This window comes from Anomalospiza imberbis, chromosome W, assembly GCF_031753505.1.
Source record: "Anomalospiza imberbis isolate Cuckoo-Finch-1a 21T00152 chromosome W, ASM3175350v1, whole genome shotgun sequence".
Lineage (NCBI taxonomy): Eukaryota > Metazoa > Chordata > Aves > Passeriformes > Viduidae > Anomalospiza > Anomalospiza imberbis.
The window spans coordinates 7,103,148-7,119,614 of record NC_089720.1 but is presented as its reverse complement, the minus strand read 5'-3'; the positions used below and the strand labels follow the sequence as shown (position 1 = coordinate 7,119,614).

General features: G+C 38.3%; 1 protein-coding gene and 1 long non-coding RNA gene across 4 annotated transcripts in view; one reads left to right on the top strand and one right to left on the bottom strand.

Annotated features, from left to right (window-relative positions):
• LOC137464279 (transcription factor RFX3-like) overlaps positions 1–16,467 on the top strand; it is a 178,500-nt gene that overhangs the window by 90,798 nt on the left and 71,235 nt on the right. For 2 of the 3 annotated variants that reach the window (XM_068175566.1, XM_068175568.1), the window contains exon 5: positions 10,767–10,841. The exons of the other annotated variant lie outside the window; for it this stretch is intronic. In XM_068175566.1, coding sequence (XP_068031667.1) covers positions 10,767–10,841 — 75 coding nt within the window. The remainder of the gene's footprint in view (positions 1–10,766; positions 10,842–16,467) is intronic. 3 annotated transcript variants of the gene reach the window in all.
• The window catches only part of LOC137464284 (uncharacterized), an 82,913-nt gene that overhangs the window by 57,465 nt on the left and 8,981 nt on the right, over positions 1–16,467 (bottom strand). The gene's annotated exons all lie outside the window — the stretch shown is intronic.

Here is a 16,467-nt window from a genome sequence, read left to right as displayed (position 1 = left end):
TATTCAAAATTTGATATTGGAGATGCCTCTGAATCCCTGAAGTGAATTTCTGTCCTTTTTCTTTTCTTCTGTAAAAATGTATAAAGTAGGTCAAACATGACTTGCCACTGCTATCATTACAGTTCAAATCTTAGTGGCATGGTGTTAGCACTTTTCTAAAGTAGTAGATTTCTATGTGTCTGTTGTGGTTTAACCCCAGCCAGCAACCAAGCCCCATGCAGTCACTCACTCACTCCCCCACCAGCAGGATCAGGGAGAGAATCAGAAGGGTAAAAGCTGGAGAACTCATGGGCTGAAATAAAGACAGTCTAATAGGGAAAGGAAAAGCCTCACACACAAACAAAGCAAAACAAGGAATTAATTCACTGTTTCCCATGGACAGGGAGGTGTTCAGCCATCTCTAGGAGAGCAGGGCCCTATCATGCATAACAGTAACTTGGGAAGACAAATGCCATCACTCCAAATGTCTCCCTCCCCCCTTCCTCCTTCTTCCCCCCACTTTATATACTGAGCATGATGTCATGTGGTTTGGAATATCCCTTTGGTCAGTTTGCCTCACCTGTCCTGGCTGTGTCTCCTCCCAACTTCCCATGCACCCCCAGCCTCCTTGACAGCTTGGCAGTATGAAAAGCAGAAAATGCCTTGGCTCTGTGTAGGCCCTGTTCAGCAATAACAAAAACATCTCTATGTTATCAACCCTGTGTTCAGCTGTCGGGGTTTGACACTGGTTAAAATGCCAAGCACCCACAAGAATCGTAATGAAGGGCTCATGAGTTGAGATAAGGACCAGGACAAAACAGTCTGAGGGCAAAACAGTCTCAAACTTAAAGACATAAAGTAAATTTATTATTAACAGAGTCAAAGGAGACTAATGAGGAGTAAAATTAGCCTTTAAAATACCTTCCCCCCCGCCCCCCACCCCTCCCTCCTTCCCACCGACAGCACAGGGAGATGGTGTGGGGGTGTTTGGTAAGTTCGTCACTCCAGATCTTTCTTCAGTTCATTTAGAGAGAAGAGTCTCTCTCTTCTGCCATGCTGTGGGGTCTTTCCCATGGGACACAGTTGTCCATGAACTTCTCTAGTGTGGTTCTAATTTCACCAGTAGCTGTCCCACCCAAGCTGTTGTAACATGAGTCCCTTCCACAGGCAAAACAGTCTTCCCAAAACTGCCATTACGGGGGTCACTAGTCCATGGGGTGCAGTCTTTTAAGGATAAGCTGCTCTAGTGTGGAAGCAAGGGTCCTCTTTCTCTATCTCTGTCTCTGTAAGCAACAGCCCTCTCTCTCTGTTTGGGTTTCCCACTGGATTACAGCTTTTTTAGCATCCACCAGCTCCAGCGTGGTCACCTTTTCTCACAGACTGCGAGCAGATCTCTGCATCCCCCCATGGACTTAATGGATTACAGGGAGACTGTTTTATTATAGTCCTCAACATTGCTTGCAGAGAAATCTCAACTCCAATGATTGGAGCACCTCCTCCCCCTCTTTCTTTCCACTGACCTTGGTGCCATCATGTTGTCTTTTTCCACGTCTTCACTTCCTCCTCTTTCTCTGACTAGGAGGAAAAAACTGCTGCTTGTAAGTATCATAGCCGACAAATTGCACCAGTTCAAAGATTTCTGCAGGATCTCGCAGCACTGAGAATTTGATTTTGTCTAGATTCTGCGTCGGGGAATTGCTCGCCATGTTTCTACTGCTGGCCACGCGGCCTGGCTGCCACCACACGGGTGGTGACTGCCACTGTGGTGCCGGCGCCATTCAATGCCTCTCTTCATGCGGGGCACTGAAAAGGAGAAGCCTCCACTGCCAGGATCGCCCCCAGTGGCGGCGCATCGCCACCCTTCAGATAAAGCTGTGCCTGCGCTCTTTCAAATTTTCTTCTTAAATACATCATCACAGAGGCATTACCAACCTCTCTAATATGCCAGCAGCATGTTCATCTTCAGAGCCATCAGAGATTGGCTCTGTTGGGTATGGTGGAAGCTTCTAGCAGCTTCTCACAGAAGCCAGTTCTATGGCTCCCCCCCCCACTACCAAAAACCAGGTTGTGCTAAACCAGCACATCAGCACAAATCCAAAACACAGCCCCATATCAGCCACTGGGAAGAAAATTACCATACCTCAGGCAAAACCAGCACAGTGTCTAATTAAATAGAAAATTTGTTCTAAAAGTGCCAATTAATTTCTTGCAAATTCTGTCTTGTCATATTTTTTTCTGAATTAAAAAAAAATTATCTAAACTTCTTGCTTTGTTTCTCAATCCTGATTTCCTGATGGAACTAACTCTTGTGGAAGCATACAGGTCTTGCTATATGCTTTTTATCTCAGTGGAGTGTGCCTGTTGTAGAAATCGTATGTAAGCTTGTCAAGGTTTTGGGGAGATTTTTGAGTCTGTACCACAACTGGCAGATCAACTATAGGGCAGCTTAGGGGTTTAGAATCTCAAATGCATGAGAAAGGTGAGGTATACAGACTACCTTTTGATTCATATAAAGGGATTGTATTGAAGAGAAAGAGTGGAATTGATAATTTGACCTGCCATTTGAAACATTCAATAAGGAAATAAAAATGGACACTAAATTGTCTTTTGAGAACTTAGGGAGAAAGGAGTAATCTGGTATAAACACCAAACATTTTGAATTTTTACCAAGTCATGGATGTTATGTATGCTTCTGCTCCATATGTTGGCCCCATATGTTGTTTTCTGATCATAAGAAATATTTATATTTGTCAGTCAGTAAGCATACCCTGTGCACATGCAGTGTACTGAAGATAAATGTGATGTTTATTTTATGAAATTTAATGGATGCTCATAGCATCGGAAATACCCTCACATCAACATCAGAAAACAAAATAGTTAATGCCCCTATCCATTTCTCACAGCTTTCCTATCTGATTAGGGACAGAAAAGAAGTCCTCAGACTAATTAAACATTTCAGCTGGGAAAGGTGTGAATTTTGGAAGCCATTATTTTCTTGAACTTGTACATCTTCCCCTTAATTATTATATTAGTTACAGTATTCTGTTTTCGAAGGTAAACAGAAATAAAACAAGTGATACAGTAGCAGAGACCACAACTGTGTCTAAGTCTGTCTGTGGATTACCATAAATTTCAGTATTTTCATTATTTGACTACTGTTCTTACTGAAGGGGAATACACTGTTCCAGTAATTCATTATTTTCTCTCTTGTTCTCCTTTGAATATGAGCTACCTCCTGCTATTTGTGCATCTAGTCCAATATAAACACTTCTAAAGCTTTTCTGAGTTCTTTTAAAGTTGGCATGTATAAAATATCAGATATATTTAATGATCTTTTTGTATATATGTACAAAACTTTTTTTCACAAAAGCTTAAAACAATTGGGTTTTTTTCTTCTGTCTTTCAATTACTTTTTCATTCTCTTGAGCAAAATCCAATATAACCTAGTAAAAGCTCTATGACAGTTGCTTAGTCTGTGAGAACTTTCAAGAGAATCACATTTTTCTGGGTGTTGGACCTGTGTCACAATCCGCTCGTGCGGGGTGTTGTGATGGTTCGTTAACCAATCCCAAAAGTGCAAAAAGGCAAACAGCAGGGGACCATCAATCTAACAACAACAAATGCACCTTTATTTAGGTACTAACAGCAAATGTGATAGAGGGGACAGAAAAGGGAAATAAAGAATAGAGAGAAAAGAGGGGAAGGGGAATATAGCTACCACCATCCGAGATGAGATCCTCAATGGTCCAGCCACATAGATTCGCCGTCATCCAAGGGGGTGCACCGAAGTAATCTCAGAAAGTTACAGTTTATATAGTCTTTAGCCAAAGCGAGTGGCATCTGGCCAGAAGGTGGGCAAGATTGATGGGCCATTGTGAAGAGACCCCTTGGTCTGTGAAGCAGGTGCTGACATGCAGGGACAAGCCACCGCTTGTCACAACCTGTTCAAATGCAGCGTTCTGTAGAAGCACAGCAAGTGCACCTGCTAACAGTCACTTGGCAAGCGTCCGCATCCACCTCGGCCAGGCCAGAACTCCTGTCAGGGGTCTTCAGGGTCCTTGCGATGGTCGTGAGGCAAATGAAGGAAACTTCGGACCGTCTCACAACCTGTGAGTTCTCTTTAGATGGTCACTGATGCTTCATTTTCAAGTCTTTGCATCTAGGCAAGTTTGTCTGCTCAATTCAAGGCTCTGGCATGAGTACCTCTTCCAAGGACAGTAGCATTTGTATTAATGCACTGTTTTGAAATATAAGTGGAAAGGATGCTGTTCTCATTCATTTATCATATAACACTTTAATATAGTGATATGCATAGACCTTTTTTTAGGATTGTCAATGAGAAAGTAAGAATTGTTACCAGGAAAAGCTATAACAGCAAATACAGTTATTGCTAGTATCCAAGACTTCATTAGCTGTGCTGAATTTAATTTTTTTAATACATATTTGATGAATTAATTTCTTCACAACTTCTTTTGTATTTCACTTGGCTTAAAGCCTACAATGGCAACATTTTTTAAATAGATAAAGTTAAAATTTTCTAAATATATAGCAGATAAAAATTAAAGGGAGCAGATGAAGTTAAAAATAGGTGCCTGTGTAGAGACATGGACTTCTTTTGGACATGAGGCAGGAGATGTCTTAAAGTTTAAGATATCATGAAAAGTAGTCTGTTTTACTGTCAGTGAAAAGGGTTTTAGAATGGCAAACAAATATAGATAATGAATTAGAGGATGTCCATGTTAATTTCAGTAATTTAGAGCTTAAATTTCTGAGGATTTTTTTTCTTATGTCTTGACCTCCTCAGAAGAACTTAAGTATTTTGTGTCAAATACTTGAATCATGAAGAAAATAAGTTTTCCTTGCCATTGACTTTTAGGAAGTTTTTCAATGTGATTTGGGGATTTTTAAGTGTTTTTCTATGTATATACTATAGAGACATCTGAGATGTTAATGTATATGTTCATCTGATAAAATGTTAATGGACAAAAAGACTTTAAAATTACAGTTTATAAGATTACATAAAGAATGAACATTGTAGGATCTAGTTGACATATAATAATCACAGTTTTGAATTTATTATCCACAGAAATGTTCTACCCTTCTTAACCATTAATGACTATGGCAGATAATAAATTAGCATTTTAGAAGGCAAACTGAGTGAATTGATGTAGAAGTCTAAAATCACAATTCCCATTATTATCATGCTGTAATTTCCCCACCCATGTTTATATTAACATGTACACTCAATGATTACATGTATTAGTAATTAGTAATGCAGATATGTTTAACATGCTTTGGTTGGGGCTGCTGTGGGAATGATAACTTTTTTCAGTTATCAGTCAAAACATTTTATTAAATGACTTTTCATATAGAAATGGTTTTTCAGTGAGAAAAAATGTATGACTGATCACACATTCCAAATGATGGGGGTGTGAATTTTTTGTCAATTAGCATTCCAGTTGTTAAATAGGCCGGTAACTTCTGACTGATTGTCCTTAGAAATGTAAGGAATGCAATTAACCTCTATATGTGCATAATATAATTTCAACAATATGTGCATAATTTCAAATGTTCAACTCATTTTTGTAATTTTTTCCAAAATGTAAAGGCTACAGTTTAAAAGAAAACCCCACTATTTGGGATAACCACTATTTAATTTGGTATATATGATTAAAAATACTTGCCATTAAAGTTTCTGTTACTTCCCCAACATGCAGCAGACTGTTTCACATAGAACATTTTGAAAGCTTGAGGACTCAAGCCTATCAGAAGCTTGGGATTTTTAAAAATAAAATAAATTTGAATGAGAGAGAACCCAGAAGTAGCTGAAAGTTTTCAAAATGAGCCAGAGAAATGATTCATTGTCTAGAAAATCTGCCTCCAAGGTAAGCCATTAACTACACGTTAGAGAACATTAAGAACTGCTTTGTCTATGGTTAGGTCCCTGCATGGGAAAAAGTTACCTGAGGGTAAAGACATATTTCAGTAGCACGTTGTCCTGGTTTAAAAGACAGATGTCTGCCAATGAAGGCAGGACCCCCCCCCCCCCAGAATGGAAAGATGGCACTCTCCCTCCAAATTATAATGACTTTAAAATTACAGGGCTCTCAGGCAAAGATATGGGAAAAGGAATAACAGTTCTTTACTAGACTACATATATATATATATATATATATATATATAAACAAGACAAAACAAACAACAGCAAGAAAAAAAAAGAAAACCCAATGATAGCCTTTTCCCATCTGTTAAGCAAGTAGTGTAGTTATGACCACAACCAAGCAGGGGGGCTGTTGGCTCATGTCAAGGCAGAGAGGCTACAGCGACTCCCCTGTGGCTTCAGAGGGTGGCCAGTGCAAGCCCTGAGCCTCCCCAGAGGGTAATGGCAGCCTCGGAGAGAGAGAAGGTGGGAGGGGGGAGTATGGTTTTCCCCGGGTTCTCACGTGCTCGATATGGTATCCTAGTGATGGCAGCAGCCGAGGTTCCAGTTAAATCAGCAGCTCCGGAGAAAGGGAGTGTTATAAATGAAAAATGATCCAGCCAAATTAAAAAAAAATAAAAATAATTTATTTTAGCAATAGAGATCTAACTTAGCCAGCCACACGGAAAAGGACAATGCCGAGCCTGGGATCGGCGCTGGGTGCAAGACACAGAGATCAGCCTCAGTAGAGGTTTCACTCTATGCCCCCACACCACCATCCTGGTACAAGCGATTTTTATAGGGAAAATTTTGCCTGAGGCCAGAATTTCGGCATTCAGTCCTTTGTTTCATTCAAAGTCCCATAAGTTGATGAGATTTCCTTCTCGGCGACAAGGTAGAGAAATTCAAAGTCTGGTGTCGTGGAAACTCTTGATGAAATTTACGGGAACAGAGTATTCACATGTATCGGCCCGGGGGGGGGATGTTTCTGATGGTGATCAGCGCCTGGGTGTCTCCATATCGCTTCAGATAAGGCCCATCTCCTGGCGAGCTACATCCCCTTGCTTGTAAATCAGGTTTCAACACACACTCAGTTTTTGCCTGAGAAGGGAGGCTTTTAATGCCAAGGGTACATCCTAACAATTATTTAATATTATATATACATCATGCAAAAAAAATGGCGCAAATTATACCTGTTACATATAACAGGAGGGAGGAGTTGTGTGTGGGAAGGTCCGATTTCCCCTGAAGCACCCACGCACATAGGCATGGGTCTTCCCAGCAATGGCGAGTGATGAAAAGTCCCCATCAACTGGCAGCTCCTACAAGCAGCGAGCTCACCCACGGGGAAGAATGATGGGGGGGGGGGGGGGGGCAAGAATTCCCCAGCAGTAAGGGTCCAGAACCACCTGCACTGCCCTGATCTCAGTCCAGCCAGCTGGTTCCCCCCTCAGCAAGCCAGTGCCCAACTCCTGCCCTCCCTCCCTGGAAGCTTTCACTGGAATGCAAGGGTCGTTGTCCAGTTCTTTTGTACCTTAATTGCCCGTCATTCATTCTCCCCGGGGTCAACTGCCCTTTCCTCTCAGCTTCCCCCTTTTCAGGTAGCAAATGGGAGAAAATTCACTGAAAAAACCAAACCCACAATACAGGTAAAGCTCAAAAGGCAACTCATCAAAATTTAGACAAGGAATACTGCACAAAATGTTTAATAATGAAAATAATTACTATTGGAACAAGTTACGCTAGAATATGATGAATACATATAATTTCAAATATGGATCAAAAGTCATTATGGAAGACCTGCTCTAGTTCAGTAATACTTCATGAGATTAATGAAAGGTGAATTAAGGGTGAATTTTAGAGGCAATTTGTGGCAAGCACATTTCTCTCTCTCTCAGGATTTTTATAAAGGTGCACAGAGAGAAGTGAAAGAGAAAACAATTTCTATTTCTGCTCCTTGTTTTTCTCTTGTGGAATGTGTTTGGAGATTGTTTACCTAGAGCAAATGCCTGGTTGGATCACAGTGGATTGTTTGGGCCTGATGGCCAATCAGATCCACCTGTGTCTGGACTCTGGAGAACAGGGTCACGAGTTGTGGGAGTGTTAGATATGATAGTTAGAGAGAGCAGCATGTAGTTTTAAGTATCCTCTTTTATATAGTATATTAATGTATCATATCATAATTATAATAAAGAATTCATTCAGCCTTCTGAAATAAGTCAGACATCATCATTCTTCCCATTGGGTTCGCTGACATCTACAACAGCAATTAACACTTCTTGACCTACATTATTCAAAAAAATAAGATAAACTGAACATAGTAATCATTATGATCTCTGGCTTTAAAATCTATGGATCTGTGCCCATGGGTATGCTGGCAACACCAAGATGAGTGGTGCAGTTGACACACCTGAAAGATGGGATGCCATCCAGAGGGACCTGGACAAGCTTAAATTCTGGGCCCATGAGAACGTCTTAAGTTTTAACAAGGCCAAGTGTAAGGCGCTGCACCTGGGTAGAGGAAAATCCCGGTGTTAATATAGACTGGGGGATGAACTGATCAAGAACAGCCCTGCTGAGAAGGACTTGGAGGTGCTGGTGGATGAGAGACTGGACATGAGCTGGCAATGTGTGCTTGCAGCCCAGAAAGCCGATGGTACCCTGGGCTTCAACAGAAGCAGCATGGTCACCAGGGTAAGAGAGGTGATTCTGCCCCTTTACTTCACTCTGGTGAGACGCACCCTGGAGGCCACCAAGATTGATCAGAGGGCTGAAGCACCTCTCCTCTGAAGAAAGGCTGAGAGAGTTGGGAGTTATTCAGCCTGGAGAAGAGAAGGCTTTGAGGAGACATTATTGTGGCCTTTCAGTACCTGAAGGGAGCCAACAGGAAAGCTTGAGAGGGACATTTTACAAGAGCATGTAGTGACAGGACAACGGGGAATGGCTTCAGACTGAGAGTAGGTTTAGATTAGATATTAGGAAGAATTTTTCACTGTGAGAGTGGTGAGGCCCTGGCACAGGTTTCCCAGAGAAATTGTGGCTATCCCATGCCTGGAAGCATTCAAGGCCAGGTTGGATGGGGGTCTCAGCAATCTTGTCTAATGGAATGTGTCCCTGTCCATGGTGGAGGGGCTGGAACTGGATGATTCTTAAGGTCCCTTCCAACCCAAACCATTCTATGATTCCATTATTATATATATATATATATATATATATATATAGACATAATTTATGATTTAAAAAAATTGGTTCTTTGAACAGGTCACAAAAACTTGTCTCAGTGAAGTGAGAGGGTAGTGTAATAGCTTGAACGAGCAGAAGGAGGCAGGAATTCAGCCTTGTAGTACTGCTGTAAAAAAGGTATTGTCAAAGAGTGGAGTGAGATTGAGAATTATTATTTAAATTATGTATGATGTTATAATATGTTAAAATGTGAGAGTCTATGGTTGTCTGATATAGTGAGTTGATCTTAGTATGATGAAATCTTAAACTTTTAATTTTTAATATACAGTATCCTTTTAAATTTGACCTTTTTTGTCTCATTGAATAGTTTGACTTAGTATTTTCTACTGATGCAAGAAAAAAATCTGTGTTCAAACATTATTTTTGCAATATTTCTTGCACTCATCAGATCCTAGTATGCTTTTATCAAAAGACATATTTCTAATAGTAAACAGTTGTAAGAAAGACTTCCTTTGTCATTGAGTGTTTCTACAGTAAGAATGCTATTTGATTAATTTATAAAAAGGGGAAACCACATTTTATTTATGCACTAAGTGAAATATAATCTAAAATATTTTTCAGTTTTGTGCTGTATATTGAGTGAACTCAGTAATGCAATTTACCAGTATAAACTCTTTGGATAATAGTGTAATAATTAAAGAAGTGTGGGGAAGATTTATTTAAAAACTGTCATCAGTGGATATAAATGGTTTTAAATGTACAGATGCTGTCCCATTGCTTTTCTGTTTTTTCCATTTAATGTGGCTCATTATGTGCCTTCTTTTACTGTACATCCCATTGTCTCAATGACTTTCAATGTTTTTGCTATTCTAGCTCTGCATCTAAACTACAGTTAGATTGTAATTTTATTTTTATTGTTGTCATAATTGAATTAATAAGATGTATTAATATGGAAGGGAAGAATAGGAATGGTTATGGTTGTCTTTACTAATTTGTATTAAGAGTAATGCTACTGTATAATTAGTGGTTTATAATACTTTTTCCTTTAAAAGTATTATTTTGAACCCATCTGATTTTTTTATTTTCTTTTAAGGATGGATCTTGCTGTCTGTGTAAGCCTCCAATTTTCATTTACTTTGAGAGCTCTGGATATTCAAAGAATGCTCTAACAGGCTGTAGGGGGTGATATCCTGTACAATGAAGCTAATGACAGAAAACCTACTGAATGATTGAGATTTTACTCCATGGTTGCAGAGAGCAGAAATTTTGCTTCTTATTTACATTTAAAGTGTGCATACTTCTTTCTCAAATACTTAGAGGAAGAAACACTGAGGCATTTCTAAGGATTTTATTCTGGAGGTTTTTTCTATTCAAAACACTGGTTGTTCAGTAATTTTTACTGTTTGCAATGTAGTTTACTAGTAAATCTACTTCTCTTATTTCATTAGTAGGAAGGAAGGTAAATTGGACTTTGAAAGTGGAATCCTGCAGTATATATGCAAGCAAAATGCCACCCTGACATCACTAGGAGGTTTGCCTTCAAGAGGACTTCAGGATGAAGCCTTAAAGTAGAAAATATCCCTTAGCTCTGACCAAACTAGATATTTCTGTTGAATCTATCAGAATTTTTCTGATTAGTCTTTTATACTGTCTTGAGTCATTTTCTAATGACATCTATTATCAGATTGAGATGGCAATTGAGACACTTCAAAAGTCTGATGGTCTTTCTACTCACAGAAGCTCTCTTCTCAACAGCCATGTAAGTTCTCTTCTTTCATGAATGCTAATCTCTATCTTGTTCTGCATGCTTAGCCTGCCTCTAAATGTTTGTTTTAATTTATTGCTATTTTTACTTGTAATCTTTCCATTTTAGTTGCTTGTAATCTACATCATATGTCACTATATTTTGTCAGGTTAAGTGTCATGACACACTGTTTCTTTTCTAGGTTCTGTATTGTGTTAACGCAACTTAACATATTTGTCTATTTTGCAGGTCCCAATGTAATGTAAAATAATAACCAAATAAACCTTAGGTAGTCTGTGTTTGACATTCAAAGATAATTTTCTATAATTTGTGTACCTGATATAATAATTTAAGAGCAGGTAAAAGGGGAAAGAAGTAGTGCACACAGTTTAGATAAAAATATACTTTATATTTCTTTTCAAATATTTCTATTATTCTGAATAAGTTTAGTATAACAATTCTGTAGATCCATCTCATGAGATTTAAAAATTAAAACAATCTGTTAGTGTCTAATATGTTTTTTTCTTCTGCCTTTTGCTTTGTTCTGTCTTTACAAATCCTGTAGTTAGGAATTTTCCATAATAAAAGGCTGAAGATGTTTGCATAAAAAGATGGTTGCAAATATAGTAATAAAGCCATTAAATATAACTTTTAGGTAAAGGAGTAAGGCTCAACATTTAATTTTCAGTTTGTTTTTAAATAGTGCTAGTCTTTCTTGAAATGTTGTGTAAACAAAAAGGTTTTTCTTCAGCTGGTATAAATAGTTTTGTATTTTTAATTGCTGCTAAATTGCTATACATACAGCATCCTTTTTGCTTCTCAGCCTTACTAACAAACATAAACTTACATATTTTTTCAGATTCTTGTATTTGTTTACCACAGAAAAGTAAATATTGATTGTAATATGAATGTATGAGTATATTGGGTAGTCTATACACTTATTTTGATTTGTTGACATTTCCCCCCCACCCCCCAAGAATGTGGTAATATGGAGGTGAATACCAAAATTTTTTTGTACAAGTATTTCATCATGGTAGAAAAAGACAGCCAGTACAATTTCTTGGAAGAGAATTTAATTTTCTTAGAAAATGCTAAAATTAGGTAAAGCCAATTGAATTCTGTAAAATGTGAAGAAAGAGATTTAGATCATGTTAAGACAACCTAGAAACATGCTAAAATTATTTTAGCATCATAATTAAATAGTTGATAATTTTTTTTGCAAAATGCCAAAATTATGTATTAAAACTTAGATATACAAAGAATTGCTAAATTTGCCTTGAATCTGACAAGGAAATCCAGAATCTTCATAATGAAAACAATAAGAATTAAATAACAAGCTTTTCTACATCAGAAAACTGCATTCCCTTGTTTCCTGTGTAATGTACTAGTTAAAAGATCATGGAACAGATCCTCCTGGAAGAGGAGGAACCATGGAACACAGGGAGGTTTTTAGAGACAGCCAACATGGCTTCAGCAAGGACAAACCATGCCTAACTAATCTAGTGGCCTTGCACAATGGAGCGACTGATTTGGTGGACAAAGGGAGAGGTATGGATGCCACCTATCAAGACATCTGTAAGGCCTTCAATACAGCTCCCTACACCATTCCTGCTGCTATATTTGAGAGAGATGGGTTTGATGGGTAGACTCTTAGATGGATAAGAAACTGGCTGGATGGCTGCATCCAAAGCATTACAGCAAACAACTCAATGTCCAAACAAGGATCAGTAATGAGTTGTATCCCTCAAGGGCCTGTACTAGGACCATTGCCATTTAATAACTTCATCAATGGCTTAGATAGAGTGGGTCTAAGTATGGCCACTAAAATGATGAGAGGGCTGGAACACCTCTCTGAACAGGGACTCAATAAAAAGAGGATGAGCTGGACAGGAACAAACGCAGATCCGAACCAATGTGGTTAATCATACGTTCTTTGTTTATTGTTTATACAATGGCAGTTTATATACACTTCAAGATAGTTTACAATCATGAGCACACTCATTGGCAAACAAACATTGTTTGTCTTTGTCTTAAGGTGGCTAAAGTTTCACACTGCAGACCTATACTAATTCACACCTAGATAGCTCAGTATGCTGTCTTACACCTTAACATAATTTCTAACTGTGCCACAAACTTATTTCTAACTGCGCCATAGGGTTCAAGGCCTCACCGAGGCCCGTATCTGAGGCCTAGGCTGGGGTAGCTCAACCTTCACTCTAAACATACAAATCGTGACCTCTTTCTCTCAGAAATTCTTCTACACCTCTCCTATGAAGAAAAGCAGAGAGAGTTGAGGTTTTTCATCCTGAAGAAGGCTCCATGGAGACCTTATTGCAGCCTTTCTGTACTTAAAGGGGGCTTATGAGAAAGATGGAGAGAAACTTTTTACCAGGGCCTGTAGTGACAGGAAAAAGAGCAATGGTTTTAAACTGGAGGAGGATAGATTTAAACTGAACATAAGGAAGGAAGTACTTTACAATGAGGGTGGTGAGACATTGGAACAATCAGGTTGCACAGAGAAGTTGTGGCTGCCCCGTCCCTGGAAGTGTTCATGGTCAGGTCGGATGGGCCGCTGTGCAACCTGATCCAGTTGAAAATGTCCCTAATCACTGAAGGGGAATTGGACTTGATGACCTTTAAAGGTCCCTTCCAACCCAAACTATTCTATGATTTTATGAAAATATCTTTCTAATAAGGAGATTTTCATCTGTCTATTATGGTAGTCTTATTCTGATGTTTCTTAATGTTTTTAGGTATTTTCAAAATTATTGAAAGACAAATAGAGGATCTATTGTGGATTCTGTGGGGAAAAAAAAAAAGACCTCCAGGTGTCTTTCTGTAATAAATGTTCTTTCCTAGCCTCAGTCATTTTGGAAGAAATTAATGGAACCCAGATCAAACACTGGATATTTTCCCTTTATTAGAAACTTGTATTGAATTATGACTCAAATAAGGACAGAAAATATGGTTTTAATCCTATCTTCTTCATTAAGCTGGCATTTTGTTGCCTTAATTAATACCTTGTGGAATCCTCTGATTCCTTCCCCCCTCAGGGAAATCCCCAGAGTCCTTCCTTGGAGAGACTTACCATAGAGTCTTTCCCCACCTGGGCAGAGAGAAAGGTCTTCCTCACATGGACTCTTGCTTAACAGTGATCCATCCCAGTTCCTTTCCCCATATGTCCCAACTTCCCCTGGTTTCTCCTTTCCCTGTTTCCTCATTGGTTGTGGTATCCCTGGTGGCTGGCCCCATCTTCCCTGAAAGCCAATCCCCTTTGCACTGCCCCTTGGTACTGCCCCTGTACCCTCCCCTACTCAAACCTTGTGCAGATCACATAGCTCATTTTTTGTCTCTGGTTCTCCTTTGATGTGCTCAAATAAACCTTGCTGGAACTGACCATATAAAAGGCCCTTCTGCCTCTCTTCACTGAGCTTGCCGTGGTGAGTGTAGGGTGTGTGGACTTGACTGCTTTGCCTGAATGCTTGCCCAAGTGGCTTTTCCACAGAAGATGCTTACTGGGGAATATAGGTAGCAGCAACCACCATCTAAACCCCACGCTGCTACAATACCTGTTTATTTTAATGTTTTTTTTAAATTTTTTTCCTTTATTTTATTTCCTTTCCTGATTTCTTTCTGTATGTGATTGAGTTGACTAATTTATAATCTAATGATTTTTAAATATTTGAGTTCCACTGAAGTTGTAGTCAATTTACCCATTCTGCATAAACCATTTCATACCATTCCAATGTTGTTGATATTATAAATCAACAAGTCAAAGTGGAGACATTTCAATTTTAGAATTAGATTTCTGTAAAAACAAAAATGTATTTAAGGCTGTTTGCAATAATGTTATCATGTCTGCAGATTATTTACTTTTTTACATGGCATTCAGCTATTGACATTCTCCTTGAAGGCTGTAACCTGCCAAATAATCATGTCAACCTTTTTTTATTGAAATATTTTCACCCTGGAGCAAATATCCTTACTTTGTACTTATCTTGGGTTTTGCTTTCCCATTGTTGGCTGATGCCAAGCTGTGGTTGAAAGAATACCTGTCAAATACAGATCATTAGTAAAATGCACTGAAATGAATCCTAATAAATTATAATTAATCTGGAAAAAATCTAATACTATATTTAAAAGTTAAATTGGAAATAATTTGGGGGTTTTGTCAGTAATTTTTTTCTTTGTGAGATAAAACAAATTGCTCACATTCCAAAAACTAATTGGTATCACATAAATGATAAGTTTGAAGACTATAATTAAGGTATAGTGAAATGGTTTTGATAATGCACTCATGTTAAGGTAAAAGTTTAAAATATTTTTCCTAGGCTTTGTTTCAGAATTGTAAATGCTCAAGTTAATAAAAAACTGTGAATGTTAGGACTGCATTTATACCTAAAAGTTGATATAAGGATGATGAACTGCACTTGTTAATGTTTATTTAAAGGGCAACATTACCTACATCCATCTTAAAACAGCTAGATCATGCTTCTCCTACATCTTTACACAGAGCTCTTCTTTAGAAACCCAAGCATGATAGTTCTGGTAATGTTTTCTGTAAGAAAGTAAACATGAAGATGTTCTTTGAAAAGTCCCCAGTAAATGTTTTCCTAATTTTTTTTTCATTTTTCATGCATTGTGTTCAGTAAATTGCTCACAACTGACTTAAACAGAACTGTATGTCCAATATATTAATTATAATCTAATTTTTACTAATAGTTCTGCAATAAAGAAGGGTCAGTGGAAACTTATTTCAAGAGTCATGGGCACTAAAATATTGATATTCTTGTTCTGAAAATGACAAGTTATATGGAACATTACTAGAACAGAATTAGTTCAGTGATCTATTAGTAAGTAGCCCTGCAGAGTAGCATATTCAGTGTCACATAATTATATATTTTACTGTACTTTAAACACATATCTTGGTCATATTAGTTACTTTGGTGGTCTAAAGTGAAATTAATTAAACAATCATATGAGGGTCCAGCATACTGGAATAAAACTTTGTTCCAAATGCCAAAACCAAATCCATGGTTTGGGGATTTATTGGATTCTCAAGCAAAGTCCAGACTTTTTGTAAGATTTGTGAACCTGGAAAATTTGGATGTTCATTCTAATTCATTTTGGCATAATTACTTTCTTAAGTAATTAGTAAATACAAGACAAAAACAAAATTTGGAAATTCAAGTGGAAATTAAAGGGAAATTCCAAGGATATGAAACCATGGGGGAAGGAAGGGGTAAGCTAAGTAAAATGATAGTATCTTCAAAAATCTGAAACCTCATAAGTTAAATATAGAATCATAGGATCATTTAGGTTGGAAAAGACCTCTAAGATCATTGAGTCCAACTGATAACACTACCAAGTCCACCACTAAACCATGTCCCTAAGTGCCACAGCTACATGTCTTCTAAATACATCCAGGGTTGGTGACTCAACCACTTCACTGGACATCCTGTTCCAATGCTTGACAACCTTTTAATTGAAGAAAATTTTCCTATATTTCCATTTACTCTTGTCCTACTGCTTGCTACTTATGAGAAGAGACTGACATCTACATCACTACAAGCTCCTTGCAGGTAGTTGTAGAGAGAGTGAGTGATAAGGTCCCCTCTGAGCCTCCTTTTCCCCAGGCTAA